The 19,990-nt window shown below is 57.8% G+C and overlaps 1 protein-coding gene across 1 annotated transcript in view; it reads left to right on the forward strand.

Moving 5' to 3' along the window:
- SLC18A2 (solute carrier family 18 member A2) overlaps positions 1-19,990 on the forward strand; it is a 23,437-nt gene continuing 3,447 nt past the window's right edge. Inside the window, exons 1-14 of the mRNA XM_084904122.1 lie at positions 1-158; positions 1,489-1,840; positions 10,789-10,847; positions 11,105-11,188; positions 11,456-11,548; positions 12,252-12,341; positions 12,449-12,492; positions 12,566-12,626; positions 13,718-13,813; positions 15,333-15,411; positions 15,621-15,672; positions 16,592-16,655; positions 18,556-18,675; positions 18,811-18,944. Of these exons, the coding sequence (XP_084760248.1) occupies positions 38-158; positions 1,489-1,840; positions 10,789-10,847; positions 11,105-11,188; positions 11,456-11,548; positions 12,252-12,341; positions 12,449-12,492; positions 12,566-12,626; positions 13,718-13,813; positions 15,333-15,411; positions 15,621-15,672; positions 16,592-16,655; positions 18,556-18,675; positions 18,811-18,944 (1,449 nt within the window). The 5' untranslated portion in view covers positions 1-37. The remainder of the gene's footprint in view (positions 159-1,488; positions 1,841-10,788; positions 10,848-11,104; positions 11,189-11,455; positions 11,549-12,251; positions 12,342-12,448; positions 12,493-12,565; positions 12,627-13,717; positions 13,814-15,332; positions 15,412-15,620; positions 15,673-16,591; positions 16,656-18,555; positions 18,676-18,810; positions 18,945-19,990) is intronic.

Consider the following 19,990-nt stretch of genomic DNA (forward strand, 5'->3'; position numbering starts at 1 on the left):
CCCTCGCCTCTCCCCTGCCCGCAGCCCAGCCCCAGCCATGGCCCTGAGCGAGTGGGCGCCGGTCCGCCTGCTGCTGGACGGCCGCCACTCCCGGAGGCTCATCCTGTTCATCGTGTTCCTCGCGCTGCTCCTGGACAACATGCTGCTCACCGTCGTGGGTACGTGTGCCCTGTGCTCCCCCCAGTCCCCGCCCGACACCCCTTCCCTGGGCGGCCCACTCACCGGAGCACCGAAACCTGGGCAAGTTGGGGAAGGCGCTTTGCAAAAACACAGCCCCCAGCGCGGCCACGCCGGGGCCACGGAGAGAGAGCCGCGCTTGTGGCTTCGCTTTCCTGGCGGTCAGGGCAGACTGTGACGCCCCACACGGCCCAGAGCTTGTGTTTCCTCCCGATAATGCCCAGCCTCCCCCCTGCCTGCCCGCTGTGCCCGCAGAGAAGAAGATTTCTCTGAAAGACTAGCCATTGTCAGAGCTCACAGGAAGGCTGTCAGACTGGTTTTGCCCCCGAGAAGGAGGGCTAGCGATGCGATGGGGCATCCATCCAGGAGCCAAGCAGACACCCCCCTCCCCCTCGGAGAAGGAGAAGGGAAGTGGCGGTTCAGTCTGCTGTGTCCTTGGATGACTCAGGATGGAGACGGTTCTGGACCATTTTGAGAACCGTTTGAAGCGTGTTCCTTCCAGCCTTTTTCCTAGAATGGGATTTTAAGAAACAAAATAACCCGGCTCTCATAACTAGCCTCATCGACAGCCAAGTGGTTGGCATGCTTTTCTTTCACAGTGTCCACATTGGCCATGAGTAAAAGAAAATATATTTTTTTTAATTTCGACTCGCAGGGGTGGGAGTGGTCTCTCCCCTCTCCAGTCTCCGAGCAGCAAGTGGTCGGGCGTTGAGGTGATCAGAGCCGTGAGGTGTGAGGTGGGTCGGGGTTCAGCAGCCGGGGGGGGCCCCCCGCCTCCTTTGCGTTGAAGGTTCTGTTGTCACACACGTGCCCACAGCTGCTGCTGTCACCACGAAAGGTTTTCCTTTCTCTCCGGAAAGCCTCAGAGATTCTCGTGTGCCCCGGATAGGATGCAAACTTGCCGGCTCCCACCCGAGGGCCAGAGATGACTTTCTGCAGGTTTATTTATTTATTTTTTTTCCTAAGACACACGATGCAATTTAGGTTTCTGTTTCCTTGATTCATTCAATTAAAGGTCTTTGGAGCCTCTTTCTGAGAGGCACTGGTGACTGACCCTGGACTCAACCTCAGCCCAGATTTTTGCTTTCCCAAAGTATTCCTGGGGTGGAACCCTGAACGGAGAAAGCCCAGGGAACTAGCCTCCTGGGGCGTCATTCTGTCTGGGGCGCTGAGCAGTGTCAGCAGGGGAGGGGGTGTTCACACCACCTCTCTGTGTCTCATTGACATTGGACGTGACCATCCCGCTTCTGGCGTTTGCCTCGGGGAGGGTCTCCGTGCAGTCACCGCCTTCCCGCTCTCTCTTGTCCCCAGTCCCCATCATCCCAAGCTACTTGTACAGCCTGGAGCACGAGCAGAACGCAACCGAAGTGCCCACTGCCCGGCCGGCGCCCACGGCCTCCCCCTCGGACGGCTTCCGGAGCATCTTCTCCTACTACGACAACTCCACCGTGGCCACCGGGAACACCACCGGGGCCCTCTGGGGGCGGCCGCCGCCCACGGCCAGCACGCAGCCCACGGCCACCAACGCATCCACCGGCCCCTCCGAGTGTCCCAGCGCCGACAGGGACCTCCTGAACGAGAACGTGCAGGTCGGCCTGCTCTTCGCCTCCAAGGCCACGGTCCAGCTCATCACCAACCCGTTCATAGGGCTGCTGACCAACAGGTAGGGGATGGCATTTTGGCCGAAGAGTTTGTTTATGTGTATGCTGCTCCGAGCTCGTTTCCCCCGGGGATTCTGTGTCAAGGTCATCTTTTAGCAGAATCTGGGAACCAGGCTGGGGGGAAGGGGGGGGAAGAAATCCAATCCCTTCTCCTTTTTTTTTTTTTTAATATATTTTATTGATTTTATACAGAGAGGAAGGGAGAGAGAGAGTAAGAAACATCGATGAGAGAGAGTCATCGATAGCTGCCTCTTGCACACCCCCTACTGGGGATATGCCCGCAACCAAGGTACATGCCCTTGACCGGAATCGAACCCGGGGCCCTTCAGTCCCCAAGCCGACGCTCTATCCATTGAGCCAAACCGGTTTCGGCCCTTCTCCTTTTTGATTCGGCCCATAGTTAATTACGATTTCCCATTCGCTCTGCCTTTCGTGTCCGCCTCTGCTGCTTAAAAAGTAAGAAAACGTTAAAACGGACCAGAGGCCCTCCCCACGCAGGAGGACTTGGATTCTCCTCTAAATGCCGGATTGAGTCATCAGATTCTCCAGGCCCTGCCGTTTTCCCTTCTCTCCCTCCTCGGGCCCTGTCCCTCCGCGTAGAAAGCCAGGCGTCGTCTTTAGAGCCGGCGAGGTGAAGCGCCAGGAGCTGGCCAGGTGGGGGTTGGAGAGGGATGGTCCTTCTGCTGCTGAGATGACCGTCCTGGGCGGAGGGCGTGGGCAGTGGGGCAGGTTCGTCCCCTGCCTGTTTCGGAGCTTTGCCCACGTGCACACAGGGGAGGCAACGGAAGCCGTTTTCCGCATCATTCTAACTAGCTGATGCCCACACCCTCCCCAGACTAGGTTTCTGTAAGCCCAGGTGTTCTGGACGTTTCTGGGTCCCCGTTACCTCGAATACTTGTTCGTATTTCCATTGTTGGGGACCCCCCAGCAAGTCTCTGTTCAGGAGGGAATCCAGCTCGGCCTGGCCCACGGAGACTCAGGGCTGCCGTCGAGGGGAGGGGCGTCAGCTGCAGGGAGGGGGAGCTGATTCAGAGTCAGCGGTGGCGGCAGGCTGCCATGGGAGCAGTGTAACCCGAAGACAGAAAAGCAAGACATGGCCGAGGAGGAAGGGCCCAGAGTCATTCCTACACGGGAACCAGGTCCAGCAGCACGGACAGAGCCAAAGATAGAGATGGGGAGGCAGAGAGGGTGGAGCTGGGGAACGGGGCGGGCCAGTCTCTAGAAGGCCCCATGTGCTAGGTGGAGAAAGGAGCGGGGTTTTTATTGGGGGGGGCTGCTTAGAAGCCATCCGAGGTTCCAAAGCCAAGTTGAAGAGTCAGCAAGGAAGCCGGCTTCGGGCAGGTCCACCCAGCACCCAGTGTAGACTAGGAATGGAGGTGCTTACACCTGCCCAGGCTTTGGCCACGGGATGGGGTGGGAGTGGGAGGGGGGAGGGAAGAGGGGAGCCCAGCAGGGCCCTTGTTTAAATATCATTAAGCATTTCAAGAGGGCAGCAGCAGGCATGAAACCAAGCTCTGGGCCCTTCTCAAGGTGGGGCTCCGCATGACGGGGGGCTGGGGCCAGCTCTGGGGCTGAGGTCCGTGAGAGAGGAGAGGGGGTATGGAGATCGCCCCCCCCCTCCCCCTCAGCACAGCTGCCCTCGGACACTCGGAGGGGGCAGCCGCTGTACCCATGGCGAGTTGGGCGGGAGCACATGCTCAGCGTTGACCATTTGGTTTTCTGGACTGAGGAGGGCCGTTGAGGTGATTGGAACCATCCTAAGCCAGGCCCAGCCAGCCAGTCTGCGTATGTAGCCGCCATGTAAAATACACCAAGACCAGGAGCCCTTCTGACACTGCATCTGGTGGCTCTGGCGGGTGGCTCCGTGTGCTGGAGCGTCCTCGGGGACACCAGAGGATTGGGGGTTCAGCTCCTGGTCAGGGCACATGCCCTGGGTGCAGGTTTACTTCCCAGTCGGGGTGGATGTGGTAGACAGTCGGTCAGTGTGTTTCTCTCTCTCTCTCCCTTCCTCTCTCTAGAATCAATAGAAACGTATCCTCGGGTGAGGATTTAAAAAGAATGCATCTGGTATAATTGCCGAGAAGGGCTCAGCGTTTTGTATTCTGAGACGGCGAAGAGCTCAGAGGCTCAGGGGGGGGAAATTGAGGACATTATTATAACGATGCCCTGTTGTTACCGTGGGTGTGATTGCCATAGACAGGGTCATGCTTAAACACCGGGCTGAAGGGATGTGAGCATTCCAGCTTCCCAAATGCAGGTGGCAAATGAAAAGCACTGAGGAAGGCATCTTCTTCTTCTCCTTCCTGCTCCCTTCCTCCTCCTCCTCCTCCTCCTCCTCCTCCTCCTCCTCCTCCTCCTCTTCCTCGACAGAGAGGAAGGGAGAGGGATAGAAAGTTAGAAACATTGATAAGAGAGAAACATCGATCAGCTGCCTCCCATCCTAGGGGATGTGCCCCCAACCAAGGTACATGCCCTTGACCGGAATCGAACCTGGGACCCTTCAGTCTGCAGGCCGACGCTCTATCCACTGAGCCACACCGGTTAGGGCAAGAAGCCCCCTTCTCGTTTTGAATGCTTTGTTTATTCCATGAGGAAGAGCCTGTTTACAACCAGGGAGCCTTTCCTCTATGGTCACTACTCCAAAGGCTTTGACTTGCAGCCCCCAAGGCTCCTGGGTGGGGCTCTTAGGAAAAAAAAAAAAAAAGTCTTCAAGAGAAACCTATTTTTGTTCTGTGACCTGTGAAATGCAGTCTATTCTTAAGGTGAATAATCCACTTTGGAATTCATCTAGAGCAAATTTGTAAACCCTAACTCTTCCCCCAGCTACCAAGCAAATGTCAGAATAACCATCTTTTTAGCACTTCCTTGTAACGTGGGAAATACAAGTGTCCTTGACTATCGCTGCCCGCAGAGGAATGGAGCGAAGTCTGACCCTCCAAAAGTTACCAGGATCTGTGATTCCCTCCCCCAGTATTTTCCAGGCTCCGCAGCCCTGAGTCTGAGGACTTGCTGCGGTTCTGCTCAGAGAAGCGATAAACACGTCCCATTTTCCTTGGCAGAACCTTCTCTTGTGAGCCACTGCTAGTCGTCTTCGGTGTAATTTGTGCCAATCACATCCTCAATTACCAACAAGATGGGTGACCCGTTTCCAGGATTGTAAACAAGTGCGCTTACAACCGCGCTTCGCGGTGGGCGCCTGTGTTTCCTATTACAGAGTCGTTCAAAACACAGAGCATCGGAGCCGGGACAGAGCTTAGCAGGGGCTCTGGGGCCAGAACTGGGACCTGACAGGCCAAGAGCCGGCCGTTCGGGAAAGGAAGTGTCTGCCCAGGACCAGGCTGGGGCCCAGCCTCTCCGTGCAGTGTCTCGCCGCCTTGTTCTTGCCACCTGCTTACTGTTACACAGCGTGTAAGCGTGGCTCCTAAGAGTGAGGAGCGCAGGTCAGACTCTCTCTCTTGCATCCACTTAGGCTCTCTCTGGTGGTCCCAGGCTGGACTGGTAAAGGCCCCAACAGTGAGTTGTTGATGGTTTTTTGTAGCACAAGGGCAGGGGGGTCCCGGGAGAAATCAGCCTGCTTTTCTAGACACGGACCTTCTCTCACCTCCTTGGCCCTAAAAACAAAACAAAACAAAACAAAACAAAACAAAACAACTCTATCTCCAGCCACTGATGTGAGCTGGTCTGGCTTCCTAGCATCTCTGCAGTGCTTCTGATGGGGGAAAATGAGGCTGCCTGAACCCCCAAAGACATGGGGGTGGCGGGGAGAGCTACCCAGAGACAGGCATCTTGGAGCCACTCCTTCTCTGGGGCCGTGATGCTGCTGTGAGAGTGGCTTTTGTGGGCGGATGATGCAAGAGGCAGCTGCCTGCCTGTCCTTTCCAATATCAGATTAGATCAGGTCGCACACCAAACCCTGCACGTAAGACAGCTCAGTGCCTGGAAGCAGGGTAAGGGTTCACCGGGAGTCACTTCTCTTGGACTTGACTCTGCTGATGCCATGTTTTTACTGAAACACACGTGACCAGACAGCGAGCAGAGGACCTCGAATGGGGCAGGTGGAGCGGCCACACCCAGGAGCACTGTCAGGGCCTTGGGTGCCTGGAGTCCCGTCTTGGAGGCGCGTGTGACTTACAAGTCCAGTTTGTTTATTTTCCGGTTGGCCTTGTGCGTAAAAGCGAGTAAAAGGACTAACCCAGTGGTTCTCAACCTCCCTAAGGCCAAGACCCTTTAATACAGCTCCTTATGCTGTGGTGACCCCCAACCATAAAATTATTTTCGTTGCTACTTCGTAACTGTCCTTCTGCTACTGTTATGCATCGTAATGTAAATATCCGTGTTTTCCGATGGTCTTAGGCTCTACAGCAGTGGTTCTCAACCCGTGGGTCGCTCAGGACCATCGGAAAACACAGATATTTACATCACGATGCATAAGAGTAGCAAAATGACAGTTATGAAGTAGCAACGGAAATAATTTTATGGCTGGGGGTCACTGCAGCATGAAGAGCTGTATTAAAGGGCCGCGGCATGAGGAAGGCTGAGGACCACTGGACTAATAGTTAGCAACCCCTGTGGGCACTCAGCCCGGCACGTGGGTTTCAGACACGCACCCACGTCCAAGCGATGCTCCGTGCCTCTGTCCACGCCTCGGGCTCAGAACGTGGCCCCCTGGCCTTCGCGTGCCGAGCACAGGGATTGCACAGCGGCTGCACCTCTGGGACGGAATGTTAGTCCAGAAGGAGCGGGGCGGCCAGGGAAAGGGTTAATGCTGGGCCGCTCCGGGGCCTCCCTCCTCAGCTGGCTCGTCATTGTCTCCGTGGTCTGCTTTTTATCAGGCCGGTGACAGTGGCTTAATTTATTTCCATAGTTACCTCGTGTGCTCGAAAGCCAGTTATTTCCCCCGCAGATCGTAGCTGACATCCGGACTGCACGGAGGAAGCCACGGGGCACAGAATCGCAACGCGATCTGCTGTGGTTAACCCTCGCCACCCCCGCCCCTACCCTCACCCCAGGCCGATGGCTGGGCCGGAGTGGGCTCTGTGGAAATAAGCGGTGACCTTCTCAGCTGCTCCGGGAGGGGGAAGCCGGCTGCCCCGGGGCGGTGAGGGTGGCGTGGCGGGGCCTTCCCGTCAGTTCCCGGGGAGCTGGCCATTGGTCAGGGACCAGAGCCCCCGCTGGAGCTGTGTGTCAGGGACGGGGGTGGGTGGACACCTTGGAGAGGAAGAGACCGTGGCTCCCCGGGCACGGCTGGGAGCCGAGAAAGAGAGACCCCACCGGCTGAACCCGAGACTCTGTTTTCATTACAGAATGATTGACAAGGGGCTCCGCAGAGGGGCCTGTGGATTTCGATTATTCCGTTTATACAGACATGCACTCCCCGAACCCCCTCTCAGGAGTGCGCTGGGAGCATTGAAAAGGGAGACCTCGCCTCTTGTCTCTTCTGGTGACCGTGTGTGCCCTACGCGTGCTTGCTTTTGTCCCTTCCTGCACGGGGGGCAGGAGGGGTGGCGGGGGGGGGGGTGCAGGGGGAGACTGAGGTCTCCCAGGCCTGAGGCTGGAACTCTCCTGGTCTCCATGGCGAAGGTAAACCAGTTAGTCGCTGGTCAGGGATGAAGCGGGGGATACGGGTTCTCCGCCCGCCCTGTCGGGTGTGTGGAACGACTGACTGCGCCTTGACTGCTTTGCCCTTTTCGCCGGGGACTCGGTCTGTGGCTTGCAGGCCTGTTCCGATCGGATGAACGGCTGCCCGGTGCTCGGGGCGGATGGCCCGGGGGGCTGGGGCGATAATGGGAGATTTGGTTTGGGAGGTTTGCCGCGTCACGTCGCGCTGTGCCGGGCAGGACTCTAATTGAGAAGGCGTCGCATCCAGACAGGAGGCGGCTCGGATGTGGATGAGTAATGGCAGCCGAGGCTCTGCGCGCTCAGGAGACACGGCGGGGGAGGGGGACGGGCGTTGGCGGTCTGCCCATCACTCAGGGACCGGGGCCCTGGCTGACCCTCCTTGGCGGAAGCTGAGGGACTAGAGGGTTGAGGGTGGATCCAGGAGTGTGTCTTGGTGCTGGGCTGGGCTGGGCTGCAGGGCAAGGCTGGCCGGCAGTTTCTGTGGGGCAGCCCCGTCAGCGGCTTGGCCAGCCTTGAAAGTGGGGGCACGCGTGTCCGGTGATGAGACCGCAGTAGCGGGAGCCCACAGGGGTCTGAGGCGGCTGGCTTGTGCTGGGACAGTGGGTGAGCCACCACCCTGTCTCTGAACCTCGCTTTCTCACCCGAGACGAGGGTTTGGACTGGCCAGCCTTTGAGTGTCCTTCCGCATTGGCCATTTGGTTATCCCCTGCCAGCTTCATTAAGTCCGAAAGGGATTTTAAAAGCAATATCTGTGCTTTTTAAAAAAAAAATATTTTATTGATTTTTTTACAGAGAGGAAGAGAGAGGGATAGAGAGTTAGAAACATCAATGAGAGAGAAACATCAATCTGCTGCCTCTTGCACGCCCCCTACGGGGGATGTGCCCACAACCAAGGTACATGTCCTTGACCGGAATCGAACTAGGGACCTTTCAGTCCACAGGCCGATGCTCTATCCACTGAGCCAAACTGGTTTCGGCAATAACTACTATGCTTTTTAAAGAAGACGGCACTGCAGTACAGAGCCGACTGGCTTTAGGTGAAACTGTGGACCTTCTGTCCCACTCACCGCACGTGAACCTGTGCTCCTGTGATCAGGGTCCCCAGCACAGTGCACAGCAGCAGGACCTGGCTGGCTGCCTCAGATGCTGGAGATACGTTGGTGCCCTGAACTGGGGGCAAGTTACTTCAGTTCGCTGAACCTCCGTGCGGCCATCTGAAAAATGGGACTCGAGCCAGCGACCTCACTGAGCTGCGAAGACATCACCGGCAGCTCTGCCCGCTCTTTCCCCGCGGACGGCCTCAGGGACTGCCAGGCCCGGCCTCCTGGTGACAAGCAGCCCGCCCCAGCCATGTCCTGCCAGGGGACCCGGGCCAGTGGCCAGGCTGTGGCCTTGGGCGTAAGAACCCCTGGCATGTCCACAGCTTCGCACACATATGGACGCGGTGTTCGTCCCGGGGCAGCTGTGAGGATTTTCATGCGTCGGTTCTTCCCCCAGGAGCAGAGCACAGTAATGGCTGAGAAAGAGGAACTGCCTGGAGCACTGCTCTCTCTGCCTCCGGCAAGTTTCCTCCTCCAGGGCCCGGAGCGCAGAGCGGCCAGCGGGCTAATGGAGGCGAGCGAGGGGGCCACGGGATGGCCATCTGAACGGCGGTTCAGAGCCTGTGTCTCCTGGCTGGAGCAGGCTCGGCTGCCTCACCTGTCCGCCTTGAGCCCCGCTTTGTGAATTGCATGCTCTTCTCGGGTCCCAGTGGGGGGTCTGCATGGGGTGTGAGAGGGAGTCTGTCATGATTTGAGGACGCTCTTTGGTTTCCGGATGCACATGAAGCACTTAAAAAAAAAGGGGGGGGGGGAGCAGAGAGCGTGACCAGGAACTCTGTTGGGAAGGTGTATTGAAAGCCTTTGGCTCCTGGGGAGGTGGGGGAGTGTGCAGGGAGAGCCCTGGGCTGGACGGAGTGGCCTGGGGTGCAGCCAGCCAGAGGACGTCTCACAGGCCCCTCCCCTCGTTGGTGCCCGAGTGTCCGCACATGTGAGCTGGGCAGGCAGCCGCCGTCCTTGTCCAGTAGGTGAGCTGCTGGGTGTGAGTGCTTGGGGACTGAGTGAGTGAGAGCTATGCCTTTTAGTCAAGTCCAGAGCGGAAGGGCCCTTCTGGGCTGAGTGACTGGGACTCGGGCTTTTTGGTGTGGGATCCAGGGCTCGGGGGCGCGAGGCCTGGAGGGGCTCCGGCTGCTCTGGGCTGACGCGGACTCCCAGAGAGAACGGCTCAGCCCGCGCCGCACACCGTCTCAGGGCGCGGGGCCAGGGAGCTGCCTGCACCCTCGCGCCCCATGCTGGTGGCAGGGACCAAGGGGTCTGCGTAATCAGCGGAAACAGAGGCAGGGGAAGGGGATGAGGGAGGCGCCCTGGTCGCAGCGTGCACCCACACCTCATCCTACACTCACTGGGTTCTGGGAGGTGGGCGGCAGTGAGCTCCCTGGGAAGCTGAGGCAGGACTGCCCGGGCTGATGGAAGGGCCGGGCGTCCAGCCGGGGGCGAGGCACAGAAAGGCCAAGGTCTTCCCACCATGCCACCTGCCTGGTGGCAGAGCCCTGGATGAGCTGTGCTCTTAGGGAGCAAGTAGGACATAGGGTTTGTGCTCAGAAAACGGGGCCTGTCTTTCTCCGCTGGCCTCCCTGACGCCTCTTCGATGGAGGGCAGTTGCCTCGCTGGCCAGTCGGATCCTGGAATCACTGATCGCAACTGTGCCTTCAGAGAAGCTCTAGCGGCGACTACCATTAAAGATAAATAATAGTTAGCCGAAACCAGTTTGGCTCAGTGGATAGAGCATCAGCCTGCTGACTGAAGGGTCCTGGGTTCGATTCCGGTCAAGGGCATGAACCATAGTTGCAGGCACATCCCCAGTGGGGGGTGTGCAGGAGGCAGCTGATGGATGATTCTCTCTCATCGATGTTTCTAACTCTCTATTCCTCTCTCTTCCTCTTCCTCTCTGTAAAAAATCAATAAAATATATTAAAAATAATAATACTTAAAAAACGGTGGAGCCAGGGGCCGTATATTCGGGCAGTGCCCTGGGCTGCTTGCCCATCTTGTGCTAACATTTATTCCAGAGAAATGTCTGTCCGGGCCAGGCGGTCGTAAATGTATTCACACTCGGAGACAGTCAAACACGGAAAGGTCATGCAGGAAGCGCCAGCTGTATGAGTTTTTAGGGAAGTTGACCCAGCGCTTACCCGCAGCTCCCAGAGGGCGCGGGCAGGAGAGACGCGGCTGAACGCCCTCTTAGGCAAACACGCAGCAGCCTCCGGAGGCCCCTGGCGGTTTTTGTTTTGCAGAATCGGCTACCCGATTCCGATGTTTGTGGGCTTCTGCATCATGTTCATCTCCACGATCTGTAAGTGCCTCGTGCTTGCCTTCGGGGCATGGGTCAGGGGAAGGGGTCTGATGGCCGTGAGCCCTGAGTGGAGAACCCTGATCCCAGGCGGGGGCGGGGAGGTGGGTAAAACTGCAGAAAGAAATTCCTAGAGGAGGAGGGGTGTCATCTGGGCAGAAACAGGGTGGTTCCTATGGAAACAACCCCTCGGGCTCAGTTGGTCTCAGTGGCAGCCGCTGGCCCTGACCCACTGGCCCGGCCCGGCCCTTCTCCCGCAGTGTTCGCCTTCTCCAGGAGCTACGCCCTCCTGCTGATCGCCAGGTCCCTGCAGGGCGTCGGCTCCTCCTGCTCCTCGGTGGCTGGTAGGTGTGGCGGTGCCCGGGGTCTTCCTTCTGTCCCAGGAGCATTGCCCCCTCCTCAGCCCCTACCCTGCGAGCTGGGTGACTCAGGGAATCAAGGTTTCGGGGTTGGGCACTGGCCGTGGCTTGTGGAGAAGGTCCCCCCTCCGCGCTGGACCCTTCTTGGTCTTGTGTTTTCATGAATCTGACGGGGTTGGGCCTCTCCCAGGTCCAGGCCGGGGAGGGAAGGGAGTCGCGGGTAACTCTCTCGGCGTTTCTCTCCCTGCGCAGGGATGGGCATGCTTGCCAGCGTGTACACGGATGACGAGGAGCGAGGCCACGCCATGGGGATCGCCCTGGGCGGCCTGGCCATGGGGGTCTTAGGTGGGTAAGGTCCACGCAGAGGCACGCCGGCAGCCTGTCTGCGCTGGACAGCGACAGTCCCTCCTCCCGGACCCCATAACTGTCCCTTTTCCTTCCCTGCTCTTGGGGAGCCTTCCTGACGGGGGAGGCCCTGGGCTCCTCCTCCCTGCCTCTACCCCCAGACTTGCCCCGGGGGGGACCTTGGGAAACCAGCCCCAGGCCTCCCAGGCCCAGGCGTACAGGAGGCTGGACCAGGGTGGTCTGCCAGGATCCTGGCTGTCCGCTCACACGTCGCCGGGTTAACGCTGAGAGGACCTCTGAGTCTGGACCCCCCAACCCCACCTCCCTGCCTGGCCTCCCAGACCAGGGGTGGTATCTGACCCCCAGAGATCGGGGTCCCCTCCCCCTGAGCCCGCAGTCCCTGTCTGTGCTGGTGCTTAAGGGATGGAGTCCTCGCCAACCAGGATCTCGCTCCCCTCTGACCTTCACTTTGGGGTGACCCTTCGGGTCTCTGGCCCGTGTCCCCGATGCGGGGCCGCTGGGGGGATGTAGCCAGGGTGCTTGGCTGGATGTAGAGTAGGATGGCCACCGCCAGCAGCTTCTAGAACAAAACAGAGCGCGAAGCACGAGAAGCCAGCAGACGGTCCTTGTGGGGGCAGGGGCTGGGGCATCGGCCACGGCCCCGGGGATCAGCTCGCTCTCTCGCTCTCTCTCCCCCCGGCAGTGGGCCCCCCCTTCGGCAGCGTGCTCTACGAGTTCGTGGGGAAGACGGCCCCGTTCCTGGTGCTGGCCGCCCTGGTGCTCCTGGACGGAGGTGAGTTCCCCCCCCCCCGTGCGGGCCGTGGCCGTGGCCGTGGCCGTGACCTGGGCCCGGGTGCCGAGCGGGCCTCTGAGCGGCCTCCCGTCTCTCTCCCCCCGCAGCCATCCAGCTCTGCGTGCTCCAGCCGAACCGGGTGCAGCCGGAGGTGAGCCTCGGGGGCGGGGGGCGCGGTCCCCGCCTCGGCCCCTCCTCTGACCCTCGCCCCGCTCTCTCCCCAGAGCCAGAAGGGGACGCCACTGACCACGCTGCTGAAGGACCCCTACATCCTCATCGCCGCAGGTGGGGCTCCCCGCACCCCAGTCCCTCTCAGCCCCGGGGAGGGTGGGGGCGGGGGGCGAGGACCAGCGTTCACGTAGCGGCTGGAGATACTGGGCTGCGCAGAGGCACGAAGGACACAGGGAGGGTGTGCGTCGCACCAACGGTTTCCCTCCGTCACTCGCTTCTGACGCCCGGCCAGCTGCCGGAGTAGCTTTTCCTTTGGGGCAGAGGTGTCCGCGTCTCCGAGGCCCCCCACCCCCAGTTTGTGGTGGGTCATGCCTGCTCTGCGTCAGTGGCAAAGGCCGCCCCTGCTTGGCCCTGACCTTGCGGAAGGAGTCCGTGGCCTGCCTGCAGGCGTCTGGCTGGGGTTCTCACTCACCTTGACCCGGGTGACCGACACCAGCAGCAGGCCCGAGGGCAGACCCCGCGGGCGTCCTGCCCAGCAGAGCGGCCTGGGCGGGAGACTCCCTGTGGCCAGAGGGCCTCAGGCCATTGGCTCTTGGCCTCGTGGGCTCAGAAGAACTCTCTCGGGGAGGGTCCCTTCATTAGGAAGATCTGTGCTCAGTGCAGCATTCATCCAAGTGCCGACCCCTCAGGACCATCCCAGTGACACAGGCCTGGGCTGCCCGACAAGGGGCCGGTCGCGTGCTGCCTGGCCTGGATTTGGTGGTCAGCATAGTGCTTGGGGTCAGGCTGGCGGTGGGGTGTGGGGAGAGGCAGGTGCAGCGGCCCCTGTTGGCCCGAGTCTGTGTGTGATCTGTGACCTCACGCAAGTCCCTCCATTAGCGATCGGAGCTCCCGTTCTTTGTTCATAAGCCAGGAAAGTTAAACCCAATGATCTCTAAAGTTGCCTCCAGTTCCAAACTCTGGGAATCTAGTTGTAATAATAATAATAATAATAATAATAATAATAATTATTATTATTAATAGTAATAGCAACCCTCTTCACTGTCCCCTTGGTCCACCATTTCCCTTCCTTACAAAAGCAGGAAAAGCTCCGGGCCTCCACGCTGCTGGCACTGGCCATGGGCACGTGCGGGTTAGCTGTGCTGGGAGGTGCTTAAGGGGCACTTGGGCCTCAGACGCCCACTCACCCTCTTGCTCCCTTCAAGGGTCCATCTGCTTTGCAAACATGGCCATCGCCATGCTGGAGCCGTCCCTGCCCATCTGGATGATGGAGACCATGTGTTCCTACAAGTGGCAGCTGGGTAAGGCCTGGGGTGGGCGGGCTCCTGTGTGTCCGGGGCTTCGGTCCCCAGGGCGGGTCCATGCCCGTCGCCCTGCCGAGCTGCGGGGCCAGGATGACGGAGTGGCGTTCCGTGTGACACTTCGTGGGGTCAGAGCTTAGGGGAGCGGCTGTCTCCTCATGCCTCATTGCCAGCCCTGAGCGGTGTTCCCAGATTTCCTTCCGCTCTGGTCCCCGGGGCAGGTGGGGCCCCAGGTGTTTGGTGGCCGTGGCCGGGAGTGTCCTGCAGGGGCTGTGCGGTGCGCCTGGGCTGAGATGTTTTGCTGATGGTGTGATGTCTCCTCTTCATTGACTGGGGACCCGAATTGAATGTGGCAGCCCCTGCCCAGGGCACTTACAATGCTCCGTCCTCTCCCCCCAGACACAGCCTGGGGCTGGTTTATGGCCTAACAGTCAGCGAGAGCCCGGGCCATCGGGCTAGGTCGCAGGCCGCCTCGGTTCCGCAGGAGACCCGGTGGGCTCAGCACCCACGCCAGACGGCCCCCCTCCACAGGGACAGCACCTCTTCCTCGCTCTGAGTGAGACTTGGTTGCTCAGGAGAATCGCTTTGCTCCCCCTGCTCTGCGCCATCTGCAGTGCGGTCTCTGCGGCCATGGCCGCCTCTGCCAGAGCCCCGCAGGCCCCTCTGCGCCTTGCTGGGCGGGCAGCCTGGCTGACAAGAGCAGGGACCCAGTGCCCAGCCCTTCCCCGAGCCCGGGCCGCCCAGCCCTCCCTGCTCAAGGTCCCCACCTGATGCCTCCCCCATCATTGCTGGAGAAAGAACGGAGATTTGAAATCAAAGCAACTTTTTTTTTTTTTTTTTTACTACCCTGTTTCCCCGAAAATAAGACAGTGTCTTATATTAATTTTTTCTCCCAAAGTTGCGCTACGTCTTATTTTCAGGGGATGTCTTATCTTTCCATGCAGTAGGTCTTATTTTCGGAGGATGTCTTATTTTCGGGGAAACACGGTAGGTGTGTGCAAGGCGCAGAGTCTAATCTGGTATCCCTGATTTCAAGAAGAAACACTGGAATTTTGAACTCTTAAGAGTCTGAAAAGCCATCTTTCCGAAAGAGGGTTTCCTGTTTGAATGGTAGGGAGGAGAGGGAGCTGCTGGGGACAGATCCCCTGGTAGCTGAGCCCGGTCCGCCCTGGGGCAGCCTCCCGAGACAGGCCCCGGGGCCGTGTGTGGGGCGGCAGGTGCCCTGCCCTGACACCGCGGCGCCGTGGGTGTGGGTCCACGTGCAGAGCTCCCCGCCAGGCAGAGATGGAGGCGCCGATAGAGAAATGAATTCCGCGTCTGCAGCGTCTCCGCAGCTCTGCGGACGGACGAGCTGTGTGGGGTCCGGCCGGCCGGGCAGCCGCCGGATATTAGCTGCCCCGTGCCAGCCCCCGGGCTGCATCTCCTCGGCTCTCGTCGCCACCAGCGGCGGCCGCGATGATTAGTTTTTCCAGCGCGCGCCCGGTATCCGTGCTGATAAGGTGTCCCTTTCATCACACAGGCGTCGCCTTCTTGCCAGCGAGCATCTCTTATCTCATTGGAACCAATATATTCGGGATACTCGCACACAAGATCGGGAGGTGAGATGCGGTGGAAGCAACGCTCCCTGTCTTCTCATCACCCCATTCTTTCAAAATACAAACAAACAAAAAAAAGCTCTGTGTCTCTGTCTTGGCAAAGACAAGCAGTTGCTGTGATTTCCATGAAAATGCGGACGGGGGGCGGGGGGGGGGGGAGGAGGAGTGGGGGGGAAGGCATATGGTTGATGGCGGGTTGTTGCTGTTCACAGGTGGCTCTGTGCCCTGCTGGGGATGATCATTGTGGGGGTCAGCGTTTTATGGGTGAGTAAAAGGCCACAGTTAACAAGTGGAGATGGTCAGTAAGGAGCACTTTTTGCTTTGGGCAAGAATCACCAAGAAATACTGTTCAGCAGTTTTGAAGCTTTGCTGATAATGCATTTTCTTACATCTTTCATTTTCTTCCAATATTTTTTATCATCTTAGAAATTTTGGACAAGACTCTCCAAGGGATGTATTTTCATTGAATGCCAGTTGGGAGTTGTTGTATCATTACTAGAGGCCTGTTGCACAATATTCCTGCAAGAATAGCCCCCCCCCCCCTTCACTCCTGGGCCACCCCGGGGCCTGCAAGTCTTCGCTTCTGTCTGGAGCACCACTCCAGTAGCTCCCTCCACCACCCTCTTCCCCCTCATAGGCTCTGCGCCTGCCTATGCAAATTAAGCTCCATCTTTGTTGGGTTAATTTGCATACTTACTCTGATTGGCTGTGGGCGTGGTGGAGTGTTGGTTAGTTTGCATGTTTCTCTTTTATTAGGTAAGATATGTCACCCACCCCTACCCCCATCACCTTAAACGTTACAATGTCTTAAGCACTTTAGGGTGAGTACCCTGGAACAGTTGCAAAATGCTTTTTTTCTAGAATAAAACATCATCTTCCTGTGGCCAGGATCTACCCCAACTGGGTTTGTGGGTCCTTGCCAGAAAGGGGGTGTGGACCAGGGCGATCTTGTGCATCGGAAGTTGACCAGTGTTTCGGGGTGATCTCAAAGCCCGTTTCGGCTCCAGCTGGAAAGATGGGAGGGGAGGGTCTGGTTCTCCCCGAGCCTACCCTCCTCCCCGCCGTTTCCTTCGAAGGGAACACACATGCCCAACTGGAGACAGCATTTTTGGAAGACTTCCCAAGCTAGTTTTTCAGTTGCTTATCATGTGATTTTAGTGTGACATTCCATTTCCTCTCACAGCTTCCTTTTGCCCAAAGCATTTATGGACTCATCGCCCCCAACTTCGGAGTCGGCTTTGCAATTGGTAAGTCCCAGGAGCCTGGCGCCTCCACTTAAAACGGTCGTTTTCCCCCGTCGCTGAGAAAGGTTTCCGATCACTCGGGCTGACCCTGAACTTTCTAGAAGCGTGAGCGCAGGCTGTGGGCAGCCAAGCCCCAGGACAGCCTACAGACCGCCCACAGCAAAACGCCTGCTTCCACGCACGAGCCATTTGCTTCCAGCGTTTTCAGAAGCTTGGTGTCTGCAGACGCCGACGTACCTCTGGGCCAACCAGAGCTCCCCTGACGCAGGGCCCTTTGGGCTCAGACCTGAGAACGGGTCTTCTCCGATGAGGCTGGGGGACCAGGCCTCCCGGGGATTTTGGTGAGATTTGGTACAGGACAGGTGGACCGGTGCAGCGGGGACCCCCCATGCTGCAGGAATTTTCACGGGCAAACGAGACGCATCCTACGTTAGGGAAACCCTGTTAGTATTTCGGATGAACAGTTCACGCGTGTTTCTCCTTTGGAGCCTGTAGATCGATCACGACACAAATCGGTGCCGAAGTCGATCGCAGGGAAAGGCAGGCAGGCAGGCATTCCTGGGTACAGAGAGAGCGAAGCCTTGGCTGGCCCCTGGGACCAGGCGAGGCCCCCTGAGCCGAGAGGTGTCCTCCCACGTGCCTCCGAAGCACCGGTCACCATTGGAATTCATGTTCAGCCCTTTGCTTAGCATCCAGCTCTCTTGTTCTCCCGTGTCCCCACACCGTGCACCTGCTCGGTGGTCAGCAGACACCAGTGAAGGAAGGGAGTTTCCCTCCTCCTCCTCCTCCTCCTCCTGCCCCTGGGGCTTGGGGGTGAGGGAATGAGTGGTTGGCTGGGGGCAGTCACAGACGCTGTCTCCCTGGTCCGTCACGGCCAGGCCCACGGGATAGGTGGGGAACCGATGTTCAGAGAGAGAAGGCGTGACTGCACTCACCCGGCCAGGGATTTGAACCCAGAACATGTGTTTGTTTTGTTTTTTTAAATATATATGTGTGTGTGTGTGTGTGTGTGTGTGTGTGTATATATATATATATATATATATATATATATATATATATATATTGATTTCAATATATTGATTTCAATATATTGATTTCAGAGAGGAAGGGAGAGGGAGAGAGAGATAGAAACATCAGTGATGAGAGAGAACCATGGATGGGCTCCCTCCTGCACGCCCCCCACTGGGGATCAAGCCCGCAACCCGGGCACGTGCCCTGACCAGGAATGGAACTGCGCCTCCTGGTTCATAGACTGAAGATCAACCCCCGAGGCCTGCCAGCTGGGCTGTATTCACACTCCCTGTCCCCTGCTCAGGAGACCAGAAATTGTACCCCACACACACCCCAGTAATGAGCAGACTTCTTTAGATTTTAGTTCCGTGAGGAGGGCCAGATGATCCCTCAGACTCCTTGTTCTGAGTCCTTCTGGCCCTGCCCCCTGTGTGGGGCCAGCGTGTGCATGGAGAGGAGACTGGGTGAGGCATGTAGGCGTGTCTAGGACAAGGAACGAGTGGACCAGAAACGAGTGAACCGGGGAAATAGCAACAGGAAGCAGGCGGGGCTCCGAGGGCTAGTGAGCAGCAGCCGCTGGCTCTGGAGAACGCGGGAGAGCCACCAGAGGACTGAGAGCCCTCTGTCGGAGGACAGGCCACCTGGACAGTGAGGACGAGGTGAGGCAAGGCAGGGAACAGGCACCTGGTGGCCTGATCCGGTCCCCCCCCTCAGCTGCCTCCCGTTGGTCTTCAGCCAGAGGTGTGCTGTAGGGAGTCTGGCTCAGGACGTGCGGGTAGGGAATTTGGCCAGAAGGGGAGGAGGCAACAGGGATGTGAGGTTAGGACCGCCCTGACACCCATCCCATCTTCCGTGTGCAACTGTTCTCTGTGGACTGTTTCCTGGCCCGCAGGCATGGTGGACTCCTCCATGATGCCCATCATGGGCTACCTGGTGGACCTGAGGCACGTGTCCGTCTACGGGAGCGTGTACGCCATTGCAGACGTGGCCTTCTGTATGGGATACGCGATAGGTAAGGCGCCGGCCTGACTGAGCCTCCTTTTGTCTCGGCGTGACAGAGCACGCCCACCGCAAACCACCTGAGCCTTCGCGCCTCTCCCTGGCGCGGCGTCTGCAGAGAGCTCACCCCATTCTCTGTCCCCCCAAGGTCCTTCCGCTGGCGGGGCTATCGCGAAGGCAATTGGATTTCCGTGGCTCATGAGAATTATCGGAATAGTTAATATTCTTTTTGCTCCTCTCTGCTTTCTTCTCCGAAGTCCACCTGCCACGGAAGAGAAAATGGTGAGACACTTGGGGACGGATTGAAGTGTTTCTTGATCATTGAAGCACCATGTTTTGGATCCTTGATTTGTTTTTCCTTTGCAGACTTTAGGTTTTATTTTGGTTTTGATTTTATTATATACTTTTTATTGTTGATAGTATTACAGATGTCTCCTATTTGCCCCTCCCAGCCCTTGCCCCCTCCCCTCACCACCCTATTGCCCCAGTCCATGTCTGTAAGTATGTAAGTTCTTTGGTTCATCTCTTCTCGCCCCCCATCCGCATGTTGAGGTATGTTTCTTCCTTCTAAAGTATGTTCCTGATCCTTTTGGGGGGGGAACTCTCCAAACATAAATGGTAAAGAGTTCCTTTTTAGTTTACACCACATGGGACAAGCTACTTCCTTTACTGTAATCAAGCATTATGGTTATACATTTGTAGAGTAAAATTACTTCTGTACGTTGGTAGATTAGCCAGTCAGTAGACTCTTTTGTCAAGGAAATATAAACATGGGGACAATGTTCAAGAACATTGTCTGGTTGTTGAACATCTGGAATATATGGACATCAGGCTGGGCACGCCCGCACGTCCTGCACATCCTCCTGCGATCAGCCGTTGCTCCCAGCCCTGGCGGCTTTCCGTGAGAGCGGCTCGGGCCTCACTGCCTAAGGTTCTGGAGGTGGTTCTAGTGCAGGTAACAGGCCCTTCGGGGAAAAGGCTGTATATGCCCCTTCGGGCACACATCTAACAGTTGAAATTCATAATTTCCATGACCAGAATCATAGCCACAGGCAAGATAGAAGGTGAAGTGTTCTTCTTTTGCATACTACGTTCAAAGTTTATCAATTCCGAGTTTGAATTTGAAATGCATCAGCCATTTTAACCTTCCGGATAAGCATGCATAGCTGGAGGCGGTGGGTGTTGCTGCTTTGTGTTACATGGAATGGTGACAGACACTCCTCCGGCTAAAAGCAGAGGCCCTGAGGTTAGGGGTGAATGGGAGAGAGCAGGCAGGGAGGTGGCCTGTGTGGTTCACAAATGGATATGATGTTCGCGCTCTCGCAATG

Source organism: Pipistrellus hanaki, assembly GCF_964339955.1.
Source record: "Pipistrellus hanaki genome assembly, chromosome: 14".
In the NCBI taxonomy this organism is placed as follows: domain Eukaryota; kingdom Metazoa; phylum Chordata; class Mammalia; order Chiroptera; family Vespertilionidae; genus Pipistrellus; species Pipistrellus hanaki.